The sequence below is a fragment of the Alexandromys fortis genome, unplaced genomic scaffold (genome assembly GCF_014885135.2).
Source record: "Alexandromys fortis isolate MF-2015 unplaced genomic scaffold, M_Fortis_MF-2015_v1.1 scaffold_116, whole genome shotgun sequence".
Classification (NCBI taxonomy): domain Eukaryota; kingdom Metazoa; phylum Chordata; class Mammalia; order Rodentia; family Cricetidae; genus Alexandromys; species Alexandromys fortis.
The window spans coordinates 3,652,557-3,677,667 of NW_026067998.1; the positions used below are offsets into that span (position 1 = coordinate 3,652,557).

General features: G+C 44.8%; 1 protein-coding gene across 1 annotated transcript in view; it reads left to right on the plus strand.

Annotated features, from left to right (window-relative positions):
- Window positions 1-21,938, plus strand: part of Nek10 (NIMA related kinase 10) — a 167,890-nt gene extending 145,952 nt beyond the window's left edge. The window contains exons 32-36 of the mRNA XM_050160508.1: window positions 3,810-3,920; window positions 15,620-15,728; window positions 17,531-17,583; window positions 17,664-17,719; window positions 21,370-21,938. Of these exons, the coding sequence (XP_050016465.1) occupies window positions 3,810-3,920; window positions 15,620-15,728; window positions 17,531-17,583; window positions 17,664-17,719; window positions 21,370-21,430 (390 nt within the window). The 3' untranslated portion in view covers window positions 21,431-21,938. The remainder of the gene's footprint in view (window positions 1-3,809; window positions 3,921-15,619; window positions 15,729-17,530; window positions 17,584-17,663; window positions 17,720-21,369) is intronic.
- Window positions 21,939-25,111: the final 3,173 nt, after the last annotated feature.

Genomic DNA, 25,111 nt, shown 5'->3' on the forward strand with positions numbered 1-25,111 from the left:
AACATGGTATCTGGCCAGTTAGCCAGGGAGAAGTGTCCTCCTGTCCTAGGAGGACAATCAGGATGGACTGACTGACAGGCAGTGGCCACCACCTACGCTGGGGACCAGACAGGCAAAAAACCCACTTCCTTCTTTGGTACTGCACAGTCTCTTCTTGCTTTCCTTGTGTTCCTCAGCCCCTGCTTTGGGGCATCTTAGGCTAGGAGATGAGCGCCTTTCTAATCTGTCACTTTTGCCCCAAATCTAATATCCTGTCCAGTCACACCGTCAACTGCCCTTCTGGAGCCCAGGTTCTAAAACTGATTCTTTTCCTCACTGTTTTCTGATGTCAGCCTGTGTCTTGGTAATCACAAGTAACTTTTAAACTGATTAAATGACGCGCAAGGACAAATCTGGGAGAGAACTTGAGGATGACTATGAGTGTCACCTACCAGATCAGACGGTAAACATATCATATTGAAATGGATGTCTATTTATGCACTAGAGTGAGAGTTTTGGAAAATGCTCTTTAGTGTTAAAGGATCTGGAAGTAGCTCTTTAGTGACTCTGTTTCTCATTAAGTTGGAGAGAAATATCCTTTGAGGTTTAGTACAATTTCTGGCGCGGTAAATCAACTCTTTAATGGGTATACACACCGTCTTTGTTGGATTTCCATGCACTTTAAAGCAAGGATGGAAGTCTTGTGAATGTGTCATTATCCCTTTAAACCACTGCTGGCGGATGATGTGTGCTATTCCGTCAGTGGCAGCCGTTCGTCCCATGCTGCCAGTTCAGGCATAACAACTGTGTGTTTTCCAAGTTCGCTTTTAGAATACTTCCAACTCCATGTTATTTTCACAGCGAGGAAAGGGTCCTCTCTGGAACTTTAACTTACAGTGCTCAGCACAGCCGGCGCCGTTCATGGGAAGGAGAGGCACAAGGCTGAGGCATTGTGCACTTGCTGCACAGACCAACCTGTGCAGAGGAAGACTGACCTGAGGAGCTGGCAACCTCCTTTTTCCTGTCATCCTGAGGACCGGAGGGGACACTGGTTGGTGGGGACCGGTCCTTTCTGGTTTCCATGGAGACGTATCTGCCAATCTCATCTAATGACAACCGTCCTAGCCATCAGGAGGTTAATGTCTTTCTTACCTCGGTTGCACATCTGTTTTCATCAAGCTGAGAAAGAAGTCTTGAGACCGGCCTGCTCAGAAGGCAATGAGTAACCTACCTCAGATGCTGGGAACCCGTGCGCCTGTGAGCAGATGGCGATTATACTCATAGGTTACCTTTTAGTTGTTGCGTAGGTAAGACCTGCATGGTGACGGAATAAGACTGGCTTTAGTCCTCTACTACACTTGTCATTTTGTTAAATAAATGCTTTGAAGTTATCACATGACAACTCTAAAAATTACAACGTATCTTTCTCCAAGAGAAGAGATAGGAAGTCACCTGCAACCTTGCTCGTCATGGGGGTGCTGTCAGGAGCTGATATCAACCCCTGGCTTTTGGTGACTCATACCGTGCTGTGCAACAGCGATAAAGAACAGAACAGTTTGCTCGTTTACTGGGTCCCTTGGGTACTCGTGGCTGCGGTGGCCGACAGCCAACAGGATACGATAGTCACAGCATGGCTGGATTTCTCATATCAGTCTCTTTTTAGGGACTCTAAATTCTAAGAGACACGTGGGATTTTATTTCTTTAAATGGTAATCTTACAGCATTTGATTTTTAAAATTTAGGGAAAATTTCTTAAGTTGTAAAATTTCAAAATAGATTAAAGTGCTATTTTGGTCTACTATTTACCCAATACAAATGGCTTGTGCCTTGCTAATGTATTCCTGGGTAGGGAATCCAAGTTTTTTAGAAAGAGTCCATATAGATGCAAGTTTAAGAAAACATGCAGACTAGATTTTTTTCTCTCTCCTTTTATTACATTGTATGGCACAGTAAAACAGTTTAGATATGTGAACTGAAGAAACTATTATCTTCTCTAGGATCGGTTTCTTCATCAGGAATGGGCGCTCTTATGGGTTGTGTATGCCTTGATTGTAATAAAGGACCTGGGAATGTTTATAAACTATGGGGTGCTGTGTGGCAGTGGTGTTGGCTGTAGGATAAGACAGATGCGGAAGGCCTACCTTTCAAGAGGAAGGTGTGTGACATGCTTTCCTCACCTATAAAAGCTTGCATACCCTGGCGTGTCATTTTACTGTAGGAGAGATTTAGGAATACAAACATATAGAGTGATCCCAGCACCCAGCACGCATGAGCCAGGGGTTTGGATTCTGTTTTCATATAGGCTATGGTATTAGACTCACTTCATTTACAGCCGAGCCCTCGTCCGTCTGTGTAAAGTTTCCAGTTCTCACTGAGAGCTTTATGGATGGGACACTGTGCTAATGATGCTCATCCCAGTGAGACACAGTAGCTTGCTTGCACTGTCTATGTGCGGATCTTAAGTCGGCTGGAAGTGAGCTTATCAAGTTTAACAAATAGCAAGACTTTTATGAATTCCTGAATTAATCTGTCAATTAATCTGATACTCGAAGGAGCCCGATGGTGATGCTCACCTTCAAAATGTCATTGTAGCTAGCTGCCTGTGCAGCCTTCCCCTCGCAGGGACTTCATGCAATCAAACTGGGAGGTTGCTGGTTGGACCTAGGTCACCACTGCCCTCTGCTGTTTGGTTTAGGGAGGTGGCACCTTCGGGTGTGAAGTAATAGGGAATTGCCAAGTCCTGTGTGTCTCTTCAGGGTAAGCCTTCATCCTCTCGCCGCTCCAGCCCACCCCGTGCTAGGAGACTAATGATAAAAACTCTTCCCTTCACCTCACGTGTTGCCCCCTTTAGTTCACGTGAAGGGCAGTGATAACTGTGACTTTTGGGGGGTTTGCATCGCCCTACCCTCATGGCAGCACACATCATTTTTATTGGTCACATGGTATCAACCCAAACTGAAGAATCCCAGGGAGCAGAGCAGGGCTGGGCACGGACAGGACTGGGCATGATCATCTCTGCAGTGTTTCTCCCTCTTGTGGCCAGCGTTTGTTTAGAGTTTATAATTCTGTGTTTCCTTTTATTTGTGAGCACTCATTTCATCTCCCTGTAGCACCTTTTCTCCCTGAGCGCTTCCTTTTGGTATCTACTCATAGTTTTTTATAAAAGTCATCAAGCCTTGGTCGTCCTGATACTGCTTGTTTTGTCCTGGGTGATCAGCACACTGATTCCCAATGTAAATCCTGTCTACAAAGCCCTGCAATTCAGTGGTTGTTTTAAATCCCCTTCTTTTCTAAGATTCTGCAGTGGCTGTCTATGTATTTATGAAATTCACACCATCCTATTCAGGTCCTAATGCATGCTAACCCACCCTGTCTTTCTAACCGGTAATATTGTCCCCGAGGATTTGGTTTCTCTCTAGCTGAAGAACTCTCATAGGTGGCCATCTATGTAGAAAAGAGTGAGTTTTTGTGTTTCCTGGTTCAAAGTATCAGATCCTTCTCAGGGCTGTGGCTGGGGTGCTGCTTAGTATGGGGTGCTCATCGACACCCAAACACGAGCAGAATGGACCTTTCTGGTCAAAGCTGTTCTTCACAAAATTCAACATATGTGGGCATGGATGTTACGTGAAAGAGTTACATGTTACATGTGCCGGTAAGTGTACCCATGATAAATGGAAGCAGAGACATCCTTCTGTAGAGAGGATGTAAACCGTAGCGTACAGTTCGCTAATTCAGGTTCTTCCTCAGTCTTGAGAGTGTATATTACATCCTGTAGGAGTGATGAAGTTTGTAGAAGATGGTTCTGATGACTGTCTTCTTACTTTCTGCAGCTGCCTCCAGCTCTGCACCATGATCTGAAGAGAAGGGTAATAGAGAGATTCAAGAAATCCCTGTTCAGCCAGCAGAGCAACCCTTGTAACCTCAAATCTGAGATTAAGAAGGTACGTGTTCTGTGCATAAGGATCTGTCCACTGGAAACCTCCTGAGGGTTCCTGTTCCCTTCTAACTCGTCCTTGAATTCTGTGCACTGATAAAGGTTATTGCTTAAAATACCACAATGGGTCCATTTTATCTCTGACTTCTTATCCTTATTTCTGTGGCTATTATTTTCAGGTGACTAATAATAAGCTCATTCCTTATTAGTACATGTTTTCCTAAGAATAAATGTTGTCTTTAATTAAAAAGTATGCGCCTCATAGCCTGCCTTTGAAGAATCTGTCCCAGCATTTTGTGACAAGGCTCTTCAATAAGTCCCTAAATTGTGCATTGCCTGTCTGAAACAGTCACCTGACCATGCAAGACCACGATTTTAATCATCTGCATGTGCACAATGAACTTCCATCTTCAACATCCAGTTGCCTTCTTATCATTGGGCACAGCGAAGTCTCTATTCACACACAGGGAAGCTAAATCTTACACCAAATGGGAAGGAAGTTGTTTACCTCTGGCAACACAAGTTGGAGACAGGAAGCCTACTTTGTCCCGGAAGTGCTCAAAGCCCTCTGTCCTGTCTTGCCTGTCCCCAGGTGTAGGAAAGTCTAGCTGCCTGGTGGAGATAATTTGGTCCTTGTTCCCTGACTTTGCTCTCTTCCTCTTTCTCTTCTTGTTAAGTGTCTTCATATGCTTAAACCTTGGTATTGTGTTGCCAATGAACTCTTCCTCTTTCATTAGTGAGTCTACTTTTAGGTGCAAACTTACTGCTAGGCTCTTTGACACACACAGGCACACACACACACACACACACATGCAGGGATGCGCACACACAGACACATACACACAAATACACACACACACAGATACACAGATGCACACGTGCATACACGCACACATTCATGTGCATGTGTGTGTGTGCACACACATAAATTTTTTTTAAAAGGCAAGTGGCTTGTTTCTGCTCTGTCAACTCATAAGGATGCTGAACCATTGATAAATACACCAAACAAGCAGCTGCAGGTAGGTAAGCAAAGCATGACCCCATCCCTCAGAGACAAAAGAGCAAGTTGTCCTTTATGTGCTATGTTGGAAAATAGAGGAGCTGGTGTAGGTAAAGCAGAGGTACAGAGGGTCTCACATTTATCTATAGTATCCTAAATACTAAGAAATATAGTTTTAAATGAGAGAAGCTTATCTCTTACAAAAAGATTACATGATGCTTTATTTTTATATTCTTATTAAAATGATATTGAGATTAAGTCAATTTGCATACAAATTCATTTTGGCATAAATTCTGGTTTTATGGGCTAAAAGCTTCTACCGCAGAGGGATGTGCAGAGATTCATTCCCCTCCCACCCAGTGGCTTTTCACTTAGGCCTGAGCTGAAGCAAACCCTTGTTGTCTTTCTCATGTGGGCTCCACCTGAGTTTCTTTCTTCCCTACAGCAAAGACGTTTTCTCTTGTTAAATCACCCCGCCCCCTGCATACTTGGTTCCCTGTCTGTGTCATAAGAGCATCTCTTGTCAGTATCCTGGTCTGAGCATAAAAGTGGGATTGCTAGAGTAGTGGAGGACTTTGGGAGACTGCAGTGAGCATGCTACCGAGCCAGGCTGAGCCACCTCCCTCAACAAGCCAGCGAGGAGCCAAGTTAAGACTGAAAAGCAAGTAAAGGAGACTTAATGTAACCACATTGGGAAGAGGGACAAAGAGGTCCAGTGACCCTCTTGGGGCCCAAGTGGTCTTCAGAGACCACAGGGGAAGGCAAGAGATGTGCTTCAGTGAACAGCTCTAATCTTTCTTCCAAGGTACTCTGAGAGGTTGTCTGAACCGTGGGCTCTCCAAGAGACAAATCCCCCCTCTAGCGCCAAATTCCAGCCTTTCCTTCTCCCAGCATGAGTTTTCTGGGGAACTGTTCTGTTCTTTGTTTCCCATCCCAGTCTGATAGACAAAGGCAGGGCCACAAATGCATCTCTGGAAAACCCTTCTCCTTGCCAACCTGGTTTCTAGGGCCCGGGGACAAAGAGTTGTTTCTGTGTTCAGTAGGATTAGGAAGCAGGTCACACTGTCTAGTGACTGATGCCACTGTCTCTATTCTGATAAACTAGGGTCAGATTGTAGCACGCTCAATGGGGCCCCTTGACTCAGGGGAGAGGACGTTCAGCAGCTAGGGTTCAGCTGTAGTCAACAGACATAAGGTCCCATTCTTCCAAGGGAAGCCCTGCCACATAGTGACATGAGCCTGTGTTCCCCCGAACTAGGCATCAGTCAGCTCCTCTATAGAGGCGTTGCTGAGGCTTCCCTGTGCATAGCCAGCGTCCCCCTCTTCCATGCCTGTGTTTTAACCAGCTGTCCTCTGCCTGTGTGTCTCCCGGGTGCAGCCAGTCCCTCTTACCTTTGATTTTCCAGCATCTTCTACATCCTGGCCTGTGGTCAGTGCTTCATGTATATAATTAGTTAGTGAAAGCAGCATATACTATGTACTTATAGATCCCATAGGAAGGTGTTCATTTCTTCAGTTCTTTATTAAACTGTGTGTTGCTGTGATCTATTCATGCACTTTTATGTATGTGGAAAGGTCTAAATCAAAAAAGTTCATGACCCCTGTGCCTGTGCACCCCCCCCCCCGACCTTTCTGGTAGTCTTTTTCTTGTGATGACTTTTGTTCAGGAATGGGCATTTTATCCCCTGAGCAGTCAGACACCACCACATTGAGCCCCACCCATCCACCCACCCAGGTACTTGACTTTTACTTTCTCCTCCCTTCTGAGAACCAGGGAGCAGGTGTTTGCAGCTTGAAGGAGCCATTATGGGATGACTGGTCTCACATCATCAATGGCTTTGGTCACATTATCAATGGCCAGCGTGCTATACGCAGGAGTCAAAAGATGAAACAGCCCGTTTCTAAGAAGTGAGCTCTTTCTCTCTAGCTCACCTAAGCTGTTCATTGATCCAGGCTTCATCATGGCTGCAATAATTCAGGGCCACCAAAGCCAAGCAAGTGATAGCACAGTGGTCGTGGAACTAGGATATTCAACACGGGAAAGGGGAGAAGCAAGACAGAAGAGGTTAGTCAGTATTTCACACCGCCCTCTCTGTAAGTGGAAATTCATGACAAATCTTTTCTTTTAAAAACATCCTTACTACATTCCCTAGATGCCAATCAACACCATTCAATACCTCTCCACGTGTTTCTGAGGAGACACAGTGGATTGGTGCAGAGCGGGGATCACACAAGCTTGGACTGGCATCTTTTGAGGTAGGCACAGCATGGCCAGGGACCTGTGTCCTGGCCATGTGTCTGCAGGACTGGGAGCCATGCTCAAGCTGTCCCTGAAGCATCGCTAAGAATACAGTCACAGCGTGACAGCAGCGGTAAATCCAGTTAATGATGATACTGAAGGAAGATCACCTGTGGGTTACCCATGGAGCAATTAAAGAAACCCATTCATTGTTTCCAAACCTGTTTTTGAAGGGTATCAATCAGTTTTCTTGCTTTCTGTTTTAAGTTCTGTGTCAGGGTAAACCAATTGCTGATGGAAGGATATATATATATGTGTATATATATATGTGTATNNNTTTCGAGACAAGGTTTCTCTGTAGCTGTCTGTCCTGGAACTAGCTCTTGTAGACCTAGCTGGCCTCAAACTCACAGAGATCTACCTGCCTCTGCCTCCCGAGTGCTGGGAATAAAGGTGTGCGCCGCCACCACCACCCGGCGTGGGATGTTTTATATTATAGATGAACTTTGACTGGCACTGTAGGTTTATAGTCCCGGGACAAGATGGGATGGAGAAGCCACAGAGCGGGGTTTCCTGAGAGTCCGGCCACCCGATGTAGGGCGCAGCCCTTTCTGCCAAAAGCTTGCAGCTGCGCCTGATCAAGCTTCTGAATGTGAAGTCAGCAAGCTATAGCCCTCGAACCAATCTGGCCCACTGCCTATTTTATCAATAAGGCTTTATTTACATAACCATATGCATTCATTTCCATGCGGCCTGTGGCCACTTTATCATTGCAGGCAAAGCCGAGTTGCAGAGTCAGAAACCCTTCATCCTCCAGGCGGAAACACTTACTGCCCGACTGCATAGAACAGTTTGCCAGTCCCTGCTCTAGATCTTGCTTGTGTCAGCAAATACAGGGATAAGGACACATAATAAATAACACAGTTGCCAGGCCTGAGGTCTTCTAACCTACCAAGGTTGCCAAAAGAAACCAGTAGAAAGACTGATGGAGGGGACAGTTTTATAAAAATCCCGACTTGGGAAAAAATGGGATGGAGACTACATGTCCCCCCCCCCCCATTCTTCTCTCATAACTTACATCCTGACCAATTTCTCCTGCCTCTCAGTCCCTGCCACTTCCCTTCTTTCCCAGATCCACTCCTCCTGTTTCCCTTCAAAAAAAAATAAAATAAAATAAAGCAGGCCTCCCAGGCATCTCAACTGAATAGGGCATAAGTTACAATGAGATTGGGCACAAACCCTCTTATCAAGGCTAGATGAGGCAACCCGGTAGGAGGAAAAGCATCCCAAGTATAGACAAAAGCATCAGACAGCCCCCACTCCCACTGTTAGGAGTCCCACAGGAACACCAAAGTATACAAATATATGTGCAGAGACCCTAACTCAGATCCATACAGGGTCTGTGATTGTTGCTTCAATCTCTGTGAGCCCCCTCTGAACCCTGATTTGTTGATTCTGTGGTTCATGCTCTTGTATCCTCAACCCCTCTGCTTCCCCTGGGAAGGGGAAATAGCATAGATTTCCCATATTTCAAGGGATGGGGCTTAGGGGTATTATTGGACATAGGTCTTTGTTCTTCCATGGATTTTCCATTAAGAACTGAGGCTTGCTCTAACTTTTCTTAGAAAAGTATATGTGTGTGTTTTCAGGGCTGACACCTGGTATCGGATAACCAATCAGTGTGCACTTCCTCGGGGAAGACTATTTCTCCTGCTCCCAGCATTCTTTAGTTGCCTATAGCTCTTTGTCTAGGGTTGTGATCTCATGAGCTTTACACGTTAGCGTGTCTACTGGTGTCATCATTGTTCAGGTCCTGTTAAGTCAGCCATGATGGTTAGAGTTCATGACACAGCTACTCCCTGCTCCTTACAATCTTTCTGCTTCCTCTTCTGCACTGTGCCCTGAGCCTGGCCTGCAGGGGAGGTAGATGTACTAGCTGGGAACGAATGGGCATAGGTGGCTAGGTTTCCAGTCGGACATGGTTTCGCTCTTGTTGAGCAGGTCTTCAGTCCAATTGGAGAGCCCGTGGTTACTACACCAAGGCCTGAGCACCACCACTGCATCCTTAGTGTTATTGTGCCATATCGGTTGTTGATATGGTTCCCAGGCGTCATAGCTGGGTACTGTTGCTTCTCTTCTTGGGAAGCTTGCATGGAGCCTTCTGGTACCATGAAAGCTAGTCCTCAGCGAGGAGGCATTCAGGTCAGATCCAGCTCGGGTCCTCTGGGTCCTGTTTCTGAAATACATGTGTCTACAGCAATGGGGACTCACCTCCCACCTCTGCAGGTGGAAGACAACTGAACTCAACAGCAATAACCTATAATATTTTTGGAATCTCTTGGATAAGCCTGACCAAAAACTCCAAAGAGTGCTTCTCATTCTTGGTGTTGGGATTTTTACTAGACGGTTTATGGCTCTCTGGGCATTGTCAGCCCATATGGAAAATTTTCATTTATGATTCCTTATGGCTTTTCCCTACAACCTTGCTGTTATTTTACTCTACTCCCTCCCCCTCCTCTCCTATCTCTCCTTCTCCTCCTCCTTCCTCTCCCCCTCCTCTTCCTCCTTCTGTATCTATATCTCTTCCACCTCCTAATTAGATCTCCACTATTGGTCTGTGTCGCGTCCACCCTCGTCCCGCAAGGAAAAACGCAACACCCGGAGCTCTTCTTGCAGCAGTTTTCAGGACTTTATTCACAATAATTTTTCTCCTTCTCCTTCTCTTTTTCCCTCTCTCTTTACCCTCTCTCTCTGGGCAAACCCTCTCCCAGCCCTTAAGTAGGCATGGGCTGCCAACTCGGAACTGCCAACAGGTGGGCACTGCCTATAGGCTCATGCATATGCAGGCAGCTGATAATCATTGCGTGATCATAGCATAGGTCAGGCCTTAGCCATCTCAGGAGTTGATTATACATCTCCATCAGGTGTGACACCACACTGCTCGCTACAGGCCTGGTCTTCCCCTTCAGCTCACTTGTAGCCTATTATTCTCCTCTATTGATCCCCCTGCCTGACAATGGTCTCTTTTTATTTTCCTGGGTTCTGCAGGCATCCCAGGTTTGAAAGCTCACATCTGAAGACTTAGAGCTAGGTGGGCGAGTTTCAGGATGTAGTTTTTATATAGGTTCTGAAGGGGAAGGAAGCAAGCAGAACAGCTTTCAAGACTGGGATTGCCTCTGAGGGTTTCTATGTCTATGAGTTAATAAACTGGGTTTATTAAGCAGTTGAGGCATGAGGTGGGGTGGATGGGGGCTGGACATGAGCTGGGACTTACTGGCCTACCATGAGGTATCTGTCCACCTCTGGACTAGCATTTTGGTTATACTGCATGAATAGAATAGAAGAAGTGGAACTAGAATCCTCCAAGGAGAACATGTGATTTCATTGTCCTGGGGACAAGCGTGAGATCACAGGAGAGCTCAGTATTACAAGCCCTAAGCAGGAAAGCAGAAGAAAGATGAGGAGCCAGCCCAGAAATGAGGACCCCCAACACGCCAGCATATTTAGTCTCCAGCTGGTACAGACCAAGGGCACTGCTGGCGTTTGGCTAAGAACAAGAATCAAAATCCTTGTCCCTAAACTCCTAACTGGTTTCCATCTCCTGTTCATGTGTATGTGTAGTGTGTGTGTGTGTGTGTGTGTGTGTGTGTGTGTGTGTGTTAGGGCAGAGGGATGGTAACACATATACATGCATGTAAAGGCCAGAGGTTGACTGCCGGTCCATATTGTGTTGTTTAATGGCTGAGGCTTCCAGCTCTTTTCCAGACAGACAGATTGTTCAGCTCCCAGGACTTCATACCTGTGATAAGCATGCTTTGTGTTTTATCTAGCCCTGACCTGAGTCCAGAGGCAAGCTAAGTCACTAGGAAAACAGTTACCAGTTCTGACCTAGAGAAAGGCTCCAGAGTCAGGGCCCACTTTCCTGGAGGGAAAGCCACTCTGCCTCCTGCCTTGAAACCACTGTCACTGTTTAAAGTAGGTCTGGGAAGGATTAGGTCTTGTGTCTAATTAACACTGCACGGAACATTTTCATCCTTTCCCTGATGGCATTCTGCTAGGGACACGACTTTTAGAGGAAATGTAAGCACTACCCAGCTGGGGGCTTTGGTAAAGGAGCTTGGAGTGTGCCAGAGCTGATGGACCGTTGACTCATGAGAGAAATCAGCTGGATATGGATATCGACTATTTCCGATAACAAAGTGCTTATGAAAAGCTAATAAGACACTCAAAGAAGCTGTAGATTAGGGAGCATGGGACATTAGGCAACGTGTTATGGCCTCTAATAGTGGCACTCGGTCTCAGAGGACAAGGAAAGCTAAGGAAATTAGAGCAGAGGAGCAGAGAGTGCAGCGTGGTGGCCCGGGCTGCAGTTTTTCTCACTCTGACATCTAGTTCCATTCATGCTTGACTCCGGGTCTTCCAGTGTTCTCTCCATCAGTTAGGTCCAGTGTCCTTTGTGAAGCTGGATAGCAGCAGGGGGCTAGACTCTCTGGTCTGGAAAAGAAGCTACAGTCTGGGAACTGAAGTGATGGCATTTGTAGTCTCTCCTTCTTGCTTCTCTGTCATTTCTGCCGTAAGCCTTTGTTCTTAACCTACTTAGTGCTAAAATGGCTCAGTACCTGCCTCGAATCAGGAACATCTTGGAGCAGAGGTGGTGACAGCCATAATCTGTTCTCTCAGATGTGTCCCTTGACTTGATAGTTCAAAAATGTGTGCACCTCAAAACCGAGGGTACTCACTAGTATCGTGCAAAGCGGGAAAGCATGGTAAAGGCAGATCTACATATAAGCTGAGTGCTTACCTTGCCATTGTGGAACCAGTAACCACCCATAGGTTCCCCTAGCCATGGGGCTGCAACTTGAAAGACATTCTGTCTCCACCTACTGGGCAGCAGGGATTTCGCCATGTGTCACATCCATAATTAGAATCACCTTCAGCTTCCCATGACCACTAGAAACATCATCCTTTCTGCTCTGTCTAAATGTCGATCTCTTTGAACTATTTGTCTTTGTATCCTCAAGTCATTCAAGTCAAAGGGTAGAAGGTTTGCTTGACCTTTGATTGTGGAAAGCCCTGGACTCTGGCCAGATTCTGCCATTACTGCTGTGCTCCTTGGGTAAATGGCCTCTCCAACTTCCTCCCCGAGAAGATAATGTTTATCTTACAAGATAGTGGTAAGAGCCAAATAGAATGACCAAATTTGCCAGGATCTCTTAAGCACTTAGTCAGTGGCAATGAGCTCTGTTGTGGTCACTAAACTTCTTCTGTGTCTATGCCTCTTCCAGTGCCACCTGGGTGAAACTCTCCACCATTCTTTCCTGTGTTGGCAAATCTCCAACTTTCTATTGTACCATCTGTTGAACTGCCTGTTGTTGCAATGCATTGTCTATATGAACTCCTCTAGATCTACTGCACCGCCTGTTGCTGCAATGCGTTGTCTATATACACACCTCTAGATCTACTGCACCGCCTATTGCTGCAATGCGTTGTCTATACACACTCCTCTAGAGCTACTGCACTGCCTGTTGCTGCAATGCATTATCTATATGCACACCTCTAGATCTACTGCACTGCCTGTTGCTGCAATGCATTGTCTATATGCACACCTCTAGATCTACTGCACTGCCTGTTGCTGCAATGCATTGTCTATATGCACTCCTCTAGATCTACTGCACTGCCTGTTGCTGCAATGCATTGTCTATATGCACACCTCTAGATCTACTGCACTGCCTGTTGCTGCAATGCATTGTCTATATGAACTCCTCTAGATCTACTGCACTGCCTGTTGCTGCAATGCATTGTCTATATGCACACCTCTAGATCTATTGCAATGCCTATTGATGCAGCCCGGGAGCAATGTACAATTTTGTGTGTGTGTGATTTTTTTTTTGTATGTGTGGGTAACTTGATTGACTAGCTCTCAAGTGTGAACTCTAACTCTGTAGATGACAACCTCGTGCTACAATGTCAAAAGGGTAGAGACTATAACACACAGTGAATGGGGTAGGGTGAGGGGATTAGTTTGCTGAAAGAATATTTACTCCTAGAATCTAAACTATAAAAAAGAATCTCTGGAAAATTCTGGAATAAAAACAAGCATATTTAGATTCAAACAAAAGAGTAGTGGATTTGGGCCCTGGCCATTGTTCCCTGCCCCTGGGAATCTGAGGCTCTCCAGCTAAAGCAGTTTGCCAATGTGATGTAAGACCCGAAGTCTTAAACAGCCTGCTCCCCAAGGCTGTGTACCAATGAAAGAGTCATCTAACCCTTGCTATCTCAGTCTTGAGGTCCCCTGCTCACAAGGTGCATTTGTTTACACAATGGTTCAGTTAGGACCACAAGGCACACTGAAGAGCAACGTTGAATAGTCCACCCCGCTGCTTTAAAAAAAAAAAAATCCCGTGCAAAGTCGTGATAGCACAGGAAACTGTTGTCAGGATCTTAGGGAATGTTCACAGCTTAGCCACAGTGACTACTGCTAGCCAGATTGTAAGAAAGTCAGAGTGCCCGGGGCCATCCGATCCTCCTGCAATGTAACACATCTGCCGGCCGTGCAGTGATGTACCCGAGTTGTCAGTTATCACTGAAGAACAGCACATTTTCAAGAATGAAAAGGGACAGGACCACATTTTCTTCTTATACAGTATGTATGGAGACTAGAAAATGCCTGCAGCGCGTGTTCATCGTATCTGATGTGCAATGATGGAATAGTTCTGACTTGCTAACTTAAAATGTATCGAGATGATGCAGAATGGACAGTGAGGTGCATGTTTGCCCACGTGACCTCCACCGCAGCAACATGCTGAGCCTTCCATCTTCATCCCACCTTATCCCTCCTGCCCGGTTATCAGGATGCCGATAGCCATCACCATTCAATGGTTCTGCTGGATGGTGTGAAGATGCGCGTTGGTGAAGCTTTCTTCTCTGTCGCCTGTGCCAGGCTTTGTATGTTCCCTGTTCATCTACTCTCTGGGTGTCAATCATTTGCTTCACGGCTTTGTAGAATTCCACTGTGTGAGCACACCATGGTGTATCTGCCTTTCTATATGGACACTTGAGATTTTCCAGTTTTTAGTTATTACAAGCAGTATACAATAAACATCTTTGTACATATTAATATGATAGAAGGAAGAGGAGCAAGGGAAGTAGAGAAGACACAGTGCTGTTGAAATATGAGCGGCGGGGCTGCGTCCCCAACACCCCGGCCACTTGGCTAGCTCATGCCCGAAATAACAACACACAAACTGTATTCATTTAAGAACTGCTTGGCCCATGAACTCCAACCCTTACAGGCTAATTCTCGCACCTGGACTAGCCCATTTCTAATGATGTGTGTAAGCACCCCAAGGTGCGCTTACCGGGAAGATTCTAGCCTCCTTCCATCATGGCGTCTCTGCTCCAGCAGAGCTGTCGGGTCTCTCCGAGAGCAGAGCAGAGTCTGACCTCACTTCCTCTTCTGCCCAGAATTCTATTCTGTTTACTCCTCCCATCTATGTTCCAAGCCATGAGGCCAAGCAGCTGGTTTATTATAACTTAACCAATGAAATCAACAGATTGATATATGACACTCCCACATCACAGTGCACGTGGAAGGAGGGGACACACACACGCACACACACACACATGAACACACACAAGGCTTCTGGGCTAGCAGGTGGCACATGTTATTTAGCTGTGTTCTGTGCTGCCAGTTTTCTCAAGCCACTGGAAGAGGATGTGCTTAACTCATGAACAGAGTTTGTAAATCCAAATTAACTACGCCCGCCCAGTTCTGACGGTGCTGTCTGCTTCTGTTTTATTAATATTTGACATTTTAAGAGTAAATTAACTCTGGCACTAAAACTTGGCTGAGCCAAATATTGGGTGGAATTAAAGGTAAAAGGAGTCGGACAATATTTATAGCCTTAAATTCCATTAAGAAATTCCATTTAAAAAACCAGCTTCACCGAAGAGCATTAAACAGTTGGGACTTAATAAATTCTGCCATTGGGCGAATAGAGTGTTAAGAACCAAGGTTTGCAGAGCCTAGTTAATTAACAGTAATTTAGAAAAACGTATTAAGAAACTGGCTTGCTGTGGTCCTACAAAGGTGCTATTCAAAGCGGATGATGAAAATGGGCTTTGATTTGAACTAAGAATATTGTTCTGCTGAATAACTGGGGTTTATTGCTCCAACACCTGATTAAAAACCACACCTTGATGTCCCAGGTCCCCGTCGTTGTTTTTATGCCTTTTGTCTTCTGCCGTTGTGAAGCATGGTTTGCTCACATGACTAAGGAACGGTCTGAAGATGCCTTCACTGTAATTTCCCGCTTCCCATCTGGAAACAGGAAGTTCCTCTGTTTAGAAGGGACCTCGGAGCTGCAGCCTTCCCAGACAGACACAGGGTCCCCGAGTCTAATGGGAACGCATCTCCCAGAAGCTGCCTGCTGTTTGCCCTGACATGCTGTCCCCTGTTCCTTTTCAGTTGTCCCAGGGGTCTCCAGAGCCAATTGAGCCAAACTTTTTTACATCGGATTACCACTTACTGCGTCATTCCCTGGCAGCAAACAACTGGTCCCAAAGTGACCCCACAGGTAAGAAGGGTCTGGCTTTCACAAAAAGCAACAGCAGAGAGAACCATTTTGTGCCTACATCCTAAAACACCACACACACACACACATACACAGACAGTAGGGAATTGGTGTTCTCGGACACTGCGGTTGGGGGTAAAATGACACAGCGCATAAAGATTCCTAGAGCTCCTGCCCTAGCACAGGCAATGCCTTCTTTGCATTATAAATGACATTATAAACCAACAGCAGGATCTCTGTGTGTGAACTGTATTTTCCTTTTATTTTTTATTTATTTATTTTTTTGGTTGCCTCTTGAAGTCAAATGTCTGAGAGCATTTAGGAAGATAAAAAGCAGAAATGGAAGACTTAAGTATTCAAAATGGAGGCAGCTTGAGACATACCCAAAGGATCCACATTAGGCAACCAGAATTTTTTTTTTTTCATTTTAGAATAATTCCACATAGGGATGCTGGGTAGTGTGAGGTAACAGGCACAGAGTCTGGAAACGTGGACTTCAGATTCAGATCTCAGCTCAGTCATTTAGTCATTTAGATCATAGACTCAAGTTCAGTGTCTCCTGTAAGATGGAAGTAAATATAAGAATAAGACTATAAAATGTGAACATGACAAACATTGTATAGTATTTGTATGGTCAATGTGACGTAACGAGAGCCAGGCCTTTGGAGGGACTCAGCATGACCCTGTGATGTTTAAACCCTGGGAAGCAGCATCCCAATTCTTCCAAGATTTCAGAATTCCCCATTAGCTACAGTGATGGTCCTGGACACAGTAGCCAGAAGCGAGACTTTCACAGTTAGGTCAATATTTCATAGCTCGCAGAAGCGTTGCCTAAGAAATCGTTTTTGCTTGTTGTCAAACTTTGTGAATGTGTATTCCTGTGATAAATCAAATCCCAGATGGGTGCGGTGTCATTTAATCAGAAACCTGAGAAATTCTCAAGCTTAAGATAACAAAATATCTGAAGTCATTTGCTTTTAGCGGCTGCTCCCAGGTTGGGCCAGTTTTGCCTGCTGGTCAAACTTCTCATCAAAGCAACCGAGCTGAAGTGAACTCTGGTTGTAGTTTCTCGAAAGCCCAAGACTGGAACTAACTATTCCTAGGCCTGCCTGACCCCAGAGCTGAGGCTTAGCCCCTTTCACAGGAGGCTTAGCAAAACCTGAACTGGTTTTAGCACAACTGGCAGGACCTTTAAACAAGGCTTTAAAATGAGCCAGGACTCTGCCTCCCTTCAACTTCAACCACGCTAACAACTCCTTCTCTTGCCTGTCTCCAGTGGGGCCTCCTGATAGGTCAATGCAGCCTGACTAGGGGGATCTGACTATTGGTTTTGGCATTTCCCCAGTGGGTTGAGGAGCTCTGTATCTGGAATCACTGTTCACCTTACTTGGTTGGTTTGCAGTAAGTCTTGTTCCTATGTCTTTCTTTATTGCTGTGTAATGGCCTCACCCAGAGCAGCCAACCATGGAAGAAAAACAAGGCCAAGACATTTTGGAATTTATTTTTATTTTAAATTAAATTTATTTTAATTAGTGTGTGTGTGTGTGTGTGTGTGTGTGTGTGTGTGTGTGTGTAGGTCAGAGGACAACATTTGGGAGTCCAGGGAGGGATCAAACTAGATTATCAGGCTTGAGAGGCAAGTACATTTACCTGCTCTGCCATCTCTCTGGCTTTGGAATTTGCCTTTGAGTCTTTCTAGGTAAGAAGCTGGCCCTGTTTTCTGCCGTTTAAGTATTAATTGCCAGTAAGGTGTAATGAAGACGGTTTGAACCCAAGGTTGACTGTCTGTAACTGCTGTGTTTCAGGTCCGCCCGGCAGCCTGGAGCTGGAAGAGGGATTCACATACGAGCAGATGCAGGTCAGTGTTTCTGCAGCCCGGGTGCTTTCACCTCTGTTGCTTTTAACTCCATATTAACTGGACTGTCTTGTCAATTCCAGACTGTGATCGAAGAAGTCCTAGAGGAAAGTGGCTATTACAACTTCACAACTAACAGGTGAGAGTCAGGGTTGGCTTTCAAAAGTGAAGGATGAAGGGAGATGGTTGGACATTCGCTCTGTTTTATCCATCCTTGATTCTGGAAAGCTTTATTTCTATAAGTTGATCTATGACGCTTTTGTATTTGCGCTGAGTAGATATGGACATCGGAAGAATGTTCCTTTGCCGAGCTTCTGTGGAGACCTCATTCCCGTGTTCCTACAATGAAGCGAAAGGTTGCTGCCTTCTACACACTGGCTGCTTATTAGGCAATGAGCACGAGTCAGTGGGAAACATTTCTGGGTTGATTGGTTCCTTGAGTTCAATATTTGCTTGGGTCATTCTAGAAGAGCAGGAAGTTCAGATATCCATTGTTCTCATAGCCAAGCACACCATATTTTGGGTGACTTTAAGAGAAACTATTTAAAAACTATTAAAAAACTATTTTAAAAACTATTTTTTTCGAGGCAGGTATCTCTGTAACTTTGGAGCCTATCCTGGAACTAGCTCTTGTAGACCAGGCTGGCCTCGAACTCACAGAGATCAGCCTACCTCTGCTTCCCGAGTGCTGGGATTAAAGGCGTGCACCACTACCACCTGGAATAACTATTTAATAAATTTAAATCTAGTTTAGAATTCTTGTAGTTTTACTGTTAGGCAAAGAGATACCGTAATAATTTGAATGTATTTAGTTTATTTGATAGGTGGTTCTAGAAAACACTGACAAAAACGATGAAGTTAGCAAGACTTCATTGTTATGCAAGTTTCCATATTGAGTGAATCTTGAGCCGTGGCACCACATTCTGAGAAGCTTTGTCGACAGTGTGTCTCGAGTTCTCCCTCTCAAATGGAGGGAGCTGGAGTAGACATCTTCCCGCTTTAGTCAGTCACTGCTGGTAGCCTTTGTCAGGAAGTGCTCATTCCTGCTGTTTCCAGCCTTCCTGAGCAAACACCAGAGAATTCAATGGAAAAGAAATCAGGTCCTGGCATTTGGGGATTGGCCAGCACTGTGGAGTACTGTGCATGATGGGCCATGGCTTTAGGTAACAGCAGCTGACAGAGGTGTCCCTCTGTGTTCTCAAGCACCATTGTGTCGAAGTATCCACATCCAGAACATACCCCAGATGCTCTGGGCTCCCCCCCAAAGGCTTCTCCTGGGGGAAGAACAGTTCTTTCTACAGCCAGGAAAGCTACTTTGTGATGGCTTTCTAAGTTGTTCTGGAAGTGTTCCTTAAGGACAGTGAGGAGTGGCCCTGAAAGCAAGGACTCAAGACCGTCTCGCTAAGGTCATTACAGAGAAATTCCTTTCTCCTTTTAGCTTGCTTCAGTCCCCTCTGTTCTCTTCTGCTCCCATTTCAGTGAGCCTTTCTTCTGCATCACACATGAGAGTGTTCAAAGGCTTGCTCTTTTGACTTGATAACGTATTTCTAAAATATAACATTGCAAATTTAGAGGCTTGTGATAGGGGACCAACTGCAGAGCCAAAATAAGTACTCCGGATCTTGCAAGGATACATTGTGGATAGAAATCAGGGTCCTTACAGGTGCCCTGTGATACATTCTGTATAGAAACCATAGTCCTTACAGGAGATCTCCTCCCACCATCCCGGAAGATGTTTGCATTTCACTGAAGTGCTGAGCATACAAGCCCTTCAGTGGGTAGTGTGTGTTTCTCTGTTCAGCATCTTATTATTTCAGGTGTCCTTGCTTGAAGTAGTGGGGCCGAGGCTGTCATTCTGCAACTGCTGTCATTTTGTGTGTCATTTCCTCAGAGGCTCTGGAGCAAGGGAAGTGAATAGCTTCATATTGTTGCAGAAAACAGAACAGTGAATCAATGAAAAATTAGGTGTGGGAGTTTACAGAGGCTCGCAATTGGCTTTATTGGGTTATTTAATGGTACCTTAATTCTAATCTGTGCCTAGCCTAGCTGAGAATGGTAGGCCTATACCAGATTACAGCTTAATGGTTCAGTGATTGGCCAGGAGAACTGTGTGTAAGTAAGGGAGAGTCTTCGATCCTAAATGTGGGGAAGAGACAGCTCAGTGGGAGAGAGCTTGCCCTGCAGGTATGAGAATCCCCAAAACTCAAGTTAAAAATAAATAAAACAGGCATGGGGGCTGGAGAGGTGGCTCAGTGATTAAGAATATTGACTGTTCTTCCAGAAAACTTGGGTTCAATTCCCAGTACCCAGACGGTGACTCCAGCTGTCTGTAACTCTAGTTCCAGGGGATCTGACACCCTCCTCTGGACTCTGAGAACAGGAGGCAAGCAAGTAGTGCACATGTATATGTAGGCAGAACACTGCCCATGTAAAATATTCTGTTTTACAAAATTTAGAGATAAAGTAACAGGGGTGGTAGTGCATGCTTATAATCCTAGTGCCGACTTGTCCCTTAGGCTCACTGTCCACTCAGCGAGTTCCAGGCCAATGAGACCCTGATTCAGAAGTTAAGGGATATGGTGTCCTGGGAAAAAGTCACGGTGGACCTCTGACTTCTCTATATCCCTCTCCATACATACACACAGAGAGACACACACAAATGAGAGATTATTGAAATAATAGTTATTGAATAATTCTCTACAATTGACAGGAAACCGAGATCATTTAAATTTATGACATTTTTGAGTGTGCTTGTGTGTGTGAGAGAGAAAGCAGGGATGTTTGTGAAAGGTCAGAGGACGACTTTCAGGGGTCAGTTCTCTCCCTTGACCATGTGGATCTCAGGGCTTGAACTCAGATCATCAGGCTTGTCAGCAAGCGCCTTTCCCTCTGAGCCAGCTCACCAACCCCTCTGAACATTTTACAGTATTTTGTCATGATAATGATAGTGGAATGTTTTGAGAGACATATATAGAAACTAAAAAGCAATGCACATTGAATCCATTTGCATTGCTTTGCTTGTTCAGACTGATGAACATTTGATGATACAGGTAGGTGAACACAGATATTCATGGGTGTCTTAGGGTTTCTATTGCTGTGAAGAGATGCTATGACCACTCTATAAAGGAAACCACAACTCTACAAAGGAAAACATTTAATTAGATGGTTTACAGTTTCAGAGAGGTTAGTCCGTTAATGTAACAGAAGAACATGGTGGCGTGCAGGCAGGCATGGAGCTGGAGAAGGAGCTGAGAGCAGAGAAGGAGCTACATCTTGATCTGCAGGCAACAGGAAGTGAATTGAACTAGGCATAGCTTGAGCATAGGAGACTTCAAAGCCCGCCCCCACACTTCCTCCAAAAAGGCTACATCTCCTCCAACAAAGCCACACCTCTTAATAGTGCCACTCCCTGTGAACTTATGGCGCCAATTACATTCAAATGACCACGGTGGGATACGGGTGAATGAACAGAGACGTTCATGTGATGCGTGTACATGAGCATAGATGTTCATGTGATACTGGTGAGAGAATGTAGAAGTTCCTGTGGTATAAGCTACCACATGGTGTTGATTTCCCCCCCATGAAGAAACGCCGTACTCGTCAGCTGAGAAGAATCCTATCACCAAGTTTCAGCAAAAGGTCAGCGTTTTTTTTTAAAAAAAACTTCCTATTGTATTAGTTTCTATTAATTGTGGTTTATTTATTATCCCTGTTTCTTCCAGCCAGAGCTCCTGAAATTTGTCAGTTGGACAGAAATGTTGATCCTATGGCTTCTCTTTCCACTTCTAGACCTTCTAGATCTCACTCTTATCCGTGGGGGACCACCAAGAATTACCCAACCAAAAGATAAGAGCCCTGCCCTGGAGTGGATGGAGTTTCCCCGTCAAGTTCAAGTTCCAGGCTTCAGCCGAGACTGCAAGATGCCGGGACTGGCTGCTGCTAGGATGGCATAGGAAAGACCAAGTCACAGTACTGCAGGAGTTGCTCTTATTCCCCGGCAGGGGTGTGTGGTAGCCATCGTGCTGGGTCTCTGTGCCCTGTGTGCATTACATACACAATGGCAGGCTAGCGGTGTGCTTCTGGGAGAAAACACTACAGAAGGGCTCCCAGGGGAGGGTTGGGTGGAGCACAGAACTTTCCTCGAGGTTAATCATTAAAAACAACTTATATTTTTCAAAGGAACATTTTATACTCAAAATTACTAAAAGCTATGCTTAAAAGTATGTAGCCTTTCATGTACACAAAATAGTTTTAGATAAAAAACATTGCATGACCCTGTACAAAATAGTATGTATGCCGTCATGTTCCCCATTGTTAACCTTACGAGACATCCAGAATATGATAGTTTGTAAATGAAATGGTTGATTGGTTCTCTCTGATCTGCTTGGATGTTAGAGGTTCCGAGGTGTGACACAGTGCTGACAGTATTTGTGACCTTGCACACATTTGGGCACGGCTATTATTGTAACTTTGCACACATCCGGGAGCAGCTGTCATACTCTGATTGCAGCTAGGCTAGTAGAATCTACTGGTGTGTAACGTGTGTGTGTGTGTGTGTGTGTGTGTGTACACATATGTCCAGGGAAGGAGGGAGGTATGATGAGTTGATCCTTTGATGCTGATCAAGCATGCAATGTTTTTAGAACACCGAAGAAGCCATAGACCACGTAAGATATGACAGCCCTTATTCTAGACCTTACCAAGTTACCTGTGTGTAAGATGGACGTTTATTGTTTGGGAATCCCCCCAAAGTCATAAAATAAAATAGAAATTCCTTCTTTATCCATTGAGATGGTCCAAGGACTCGGGAGGCAGAGGCAGGCGGATCTCTGTGAGCTTGAGACCAGCCTGGTCTACAAGAGCTAGTTCCAGGACAGGCTCCAAAACCACAGAGAAACCCTGTCTCGAAAAACCAAAAAAAAAAAAAAAAAAAAAAANAAAAAAAAAAAAAAAAAAAAAAAAAAAAAAAAAAAAAAAAAAAAAAAAAAGAGATGGTCCAAGGAAAGAGGAATCCGAATGCCAACTAGCATTCCGTCTCTAATGAGAGAGTTTTTCTAGGCCACTGGGTTCAAATCCTTCCTGTTAAGCTGGCTTCTGATAGCTCTAGTATAGCACCAGCCCAGACTGTACATGTCCCCACTTCAGAAGCAATTCATTGCATGCAATTAGCAAGCTGGAAGATGAAATTACACGTTTAACTTCCCATTGATTTCTGCTATCTAAAATTGATGTGTTTTAGCATGATTGAATGGTACAATATGTTGGCAGTCACTGAGACACACTATAACCTTCTTGAATAGTATACAAATCACTTAATGTGAATTCATTCTATTTTTTAGAATTAGCATGTTTTACATTTGAATTAATCCCAATACCCGTTGGTCATAGACTAACTAATGCCTTTCAGGGTTACTAATGAGTGTTTTCTTTCTTTAAGCAAAGAGAACAATTAAAACACAGTGTCATTTTAAATATTAAATACAGTGATGAAAAATTTCAGTTTCAGCTCTCAAAACAATTCTGTCCGTATATGGATTTCACACACAGAATCTAAATGCTGTGACTGATTCTCTGAAGCAAAGTTTTCTTTGTGTCTGCACAGTCATTCTGAAGATCACCTGATGTATGTCAGGAGGCTTAGAGGGGGTATGGACTTGAGACGCCCTGCATAGAATGTACTAAGCTGTGGGGTGAATGTTTAAATAGTCAAGTTCTTTCTCAAATAGTCATAGATAGTAAATAAAAAGACTAGCACCCATTGCCTTGGTAAAGGAAGAAATGTTTAATTGAGGTATTTTTCGGTGAGTACAGTCTACTGACAGAAAAGGAAAAGATACAGTTTCTCCGTATCTCTTTTAGGTTGTGGGAATGGCCTTTACCACAAAACAAGCTGATAAGATTAGCAAAAAGAAGCCAGACATACCCCTGTCTTAACTGTTCAAGTCCACCTGAGCAGTAGCGGGGTGGTCTTGCTAAGGTGCAGGCTGTGTGTGCTCCCCTCGAGTTCAATGACCCTTATCCTCCTTGTATAAGGAAGTCCTGGAATGAATCCTTTCCCCAGCAGTGAAGTCAGCCTTTCCAAAGCGCTCTCTGTGCCTTCAGACGAGAACAAGAACCATCGTTTTGTCTTGATCAGCTGAAGTGTCTTTAGGGCAAAGACTTGGCTACTTGATATTAACGCGCCTCATAATCTCTTCTGGATTGCATTTCCATCTTTTCTTTCTGCCTTGTATAATTTTTAACGATTTGTTGTACAATGGAATCCTGTGAATTGTTGAGTCCATCTCGTTCTCAGTGACCAAATATGGTATGGGGTAGAATCTGAATTAATCTCTTCCTGGAACTTTCAATGCGCACATGCTCCGGCTCATTATGCTTTGACCGGCAGCTCCTTCTGCTTATATTGAAACCCCCATGCACTCCTGAAAAGAAAAAGGTCCTGTTCTCAGGAAACTGGCGGCAGCAAGTTTTTGTCTTTGTCTTGGGGAAGACGTGCAGTCCCTAAGGCAGGAACACCTCAGGAGTAGAGAGGGACAGACAGACAGACACAGCTGGGGGAGGCATTTCAGAAAACACACAGCCACGAGTCCACTGGGGATAGTGCTTTGTTACGAAGCTTATATAAGTTAAGGTCTTCCTACATAAGTGCCACCTGGAGCTCATTAAATGTAACGACTTTGACACCCAGGGACAAATAAGGAGCTGGATGATGATGTCCACTTCCATGATATCACCACTTATTTTAAACTTAATTTTAAGATTTGTGAAGGTGATAATAGTGACTAGTCAATTCTATCAGTATTAATATGCGTAGACCACACACACACACCCTTTATTGTCTCTCTTCCTTTCTGAAATTACACGAAACAAACATGCTAGATCCTTCAGAAATACCCACATCTTCTGTCCTTCTGAAGGCAGAAAAAAATTGTTTTTAAGCAGCTTTGACTATTCACCCCTTGCTATTTGAAAATGTTGGTTTTCGTGAGTACCCATGTCACCTGCTGGTCAGGGCAAGGCCACCTGGGTGGGACAGCCTCTTAGCACCCAGAGCTTGCAGCAGTGTGTGCGAGTCAGATGCTCCTACACTTTTACCTTAACCCCATGTGAGGTTCAGTCTGAGCATCCCATCTTTACATTCAGGGCCTGGAGGTGATAGATATGCGTTTGTTGTCTTATGGATGTCTTAATGCTCCTTTGGTATGGAGTCACAGCTTTGGATAAACTGTTTTTAAAATTAACACGTGCTGCTAGCGCATGCCACTGTTGGATGCTGTTGTTATCCACGTTGTCCACGTGGATAGTACGTCGCGTGTGTCTCAAGGAAGCAACTTCATGGTGAAGAGACTCAGGTTAAGGTGCCGGCTGTAGACATAACATGCAAGTCACATGTCTCCATGCCTGTTTGTACGCCGCTGGTGTAACTTTGAGGCGTTTAAGAGGGACAGGAAAGATTTCGCAGCTTTGACGAGGTGACGGATCCTGACAATGCGTGCATCCTCTGGGTCTTTGGACAGCAGTCATTTGCAAA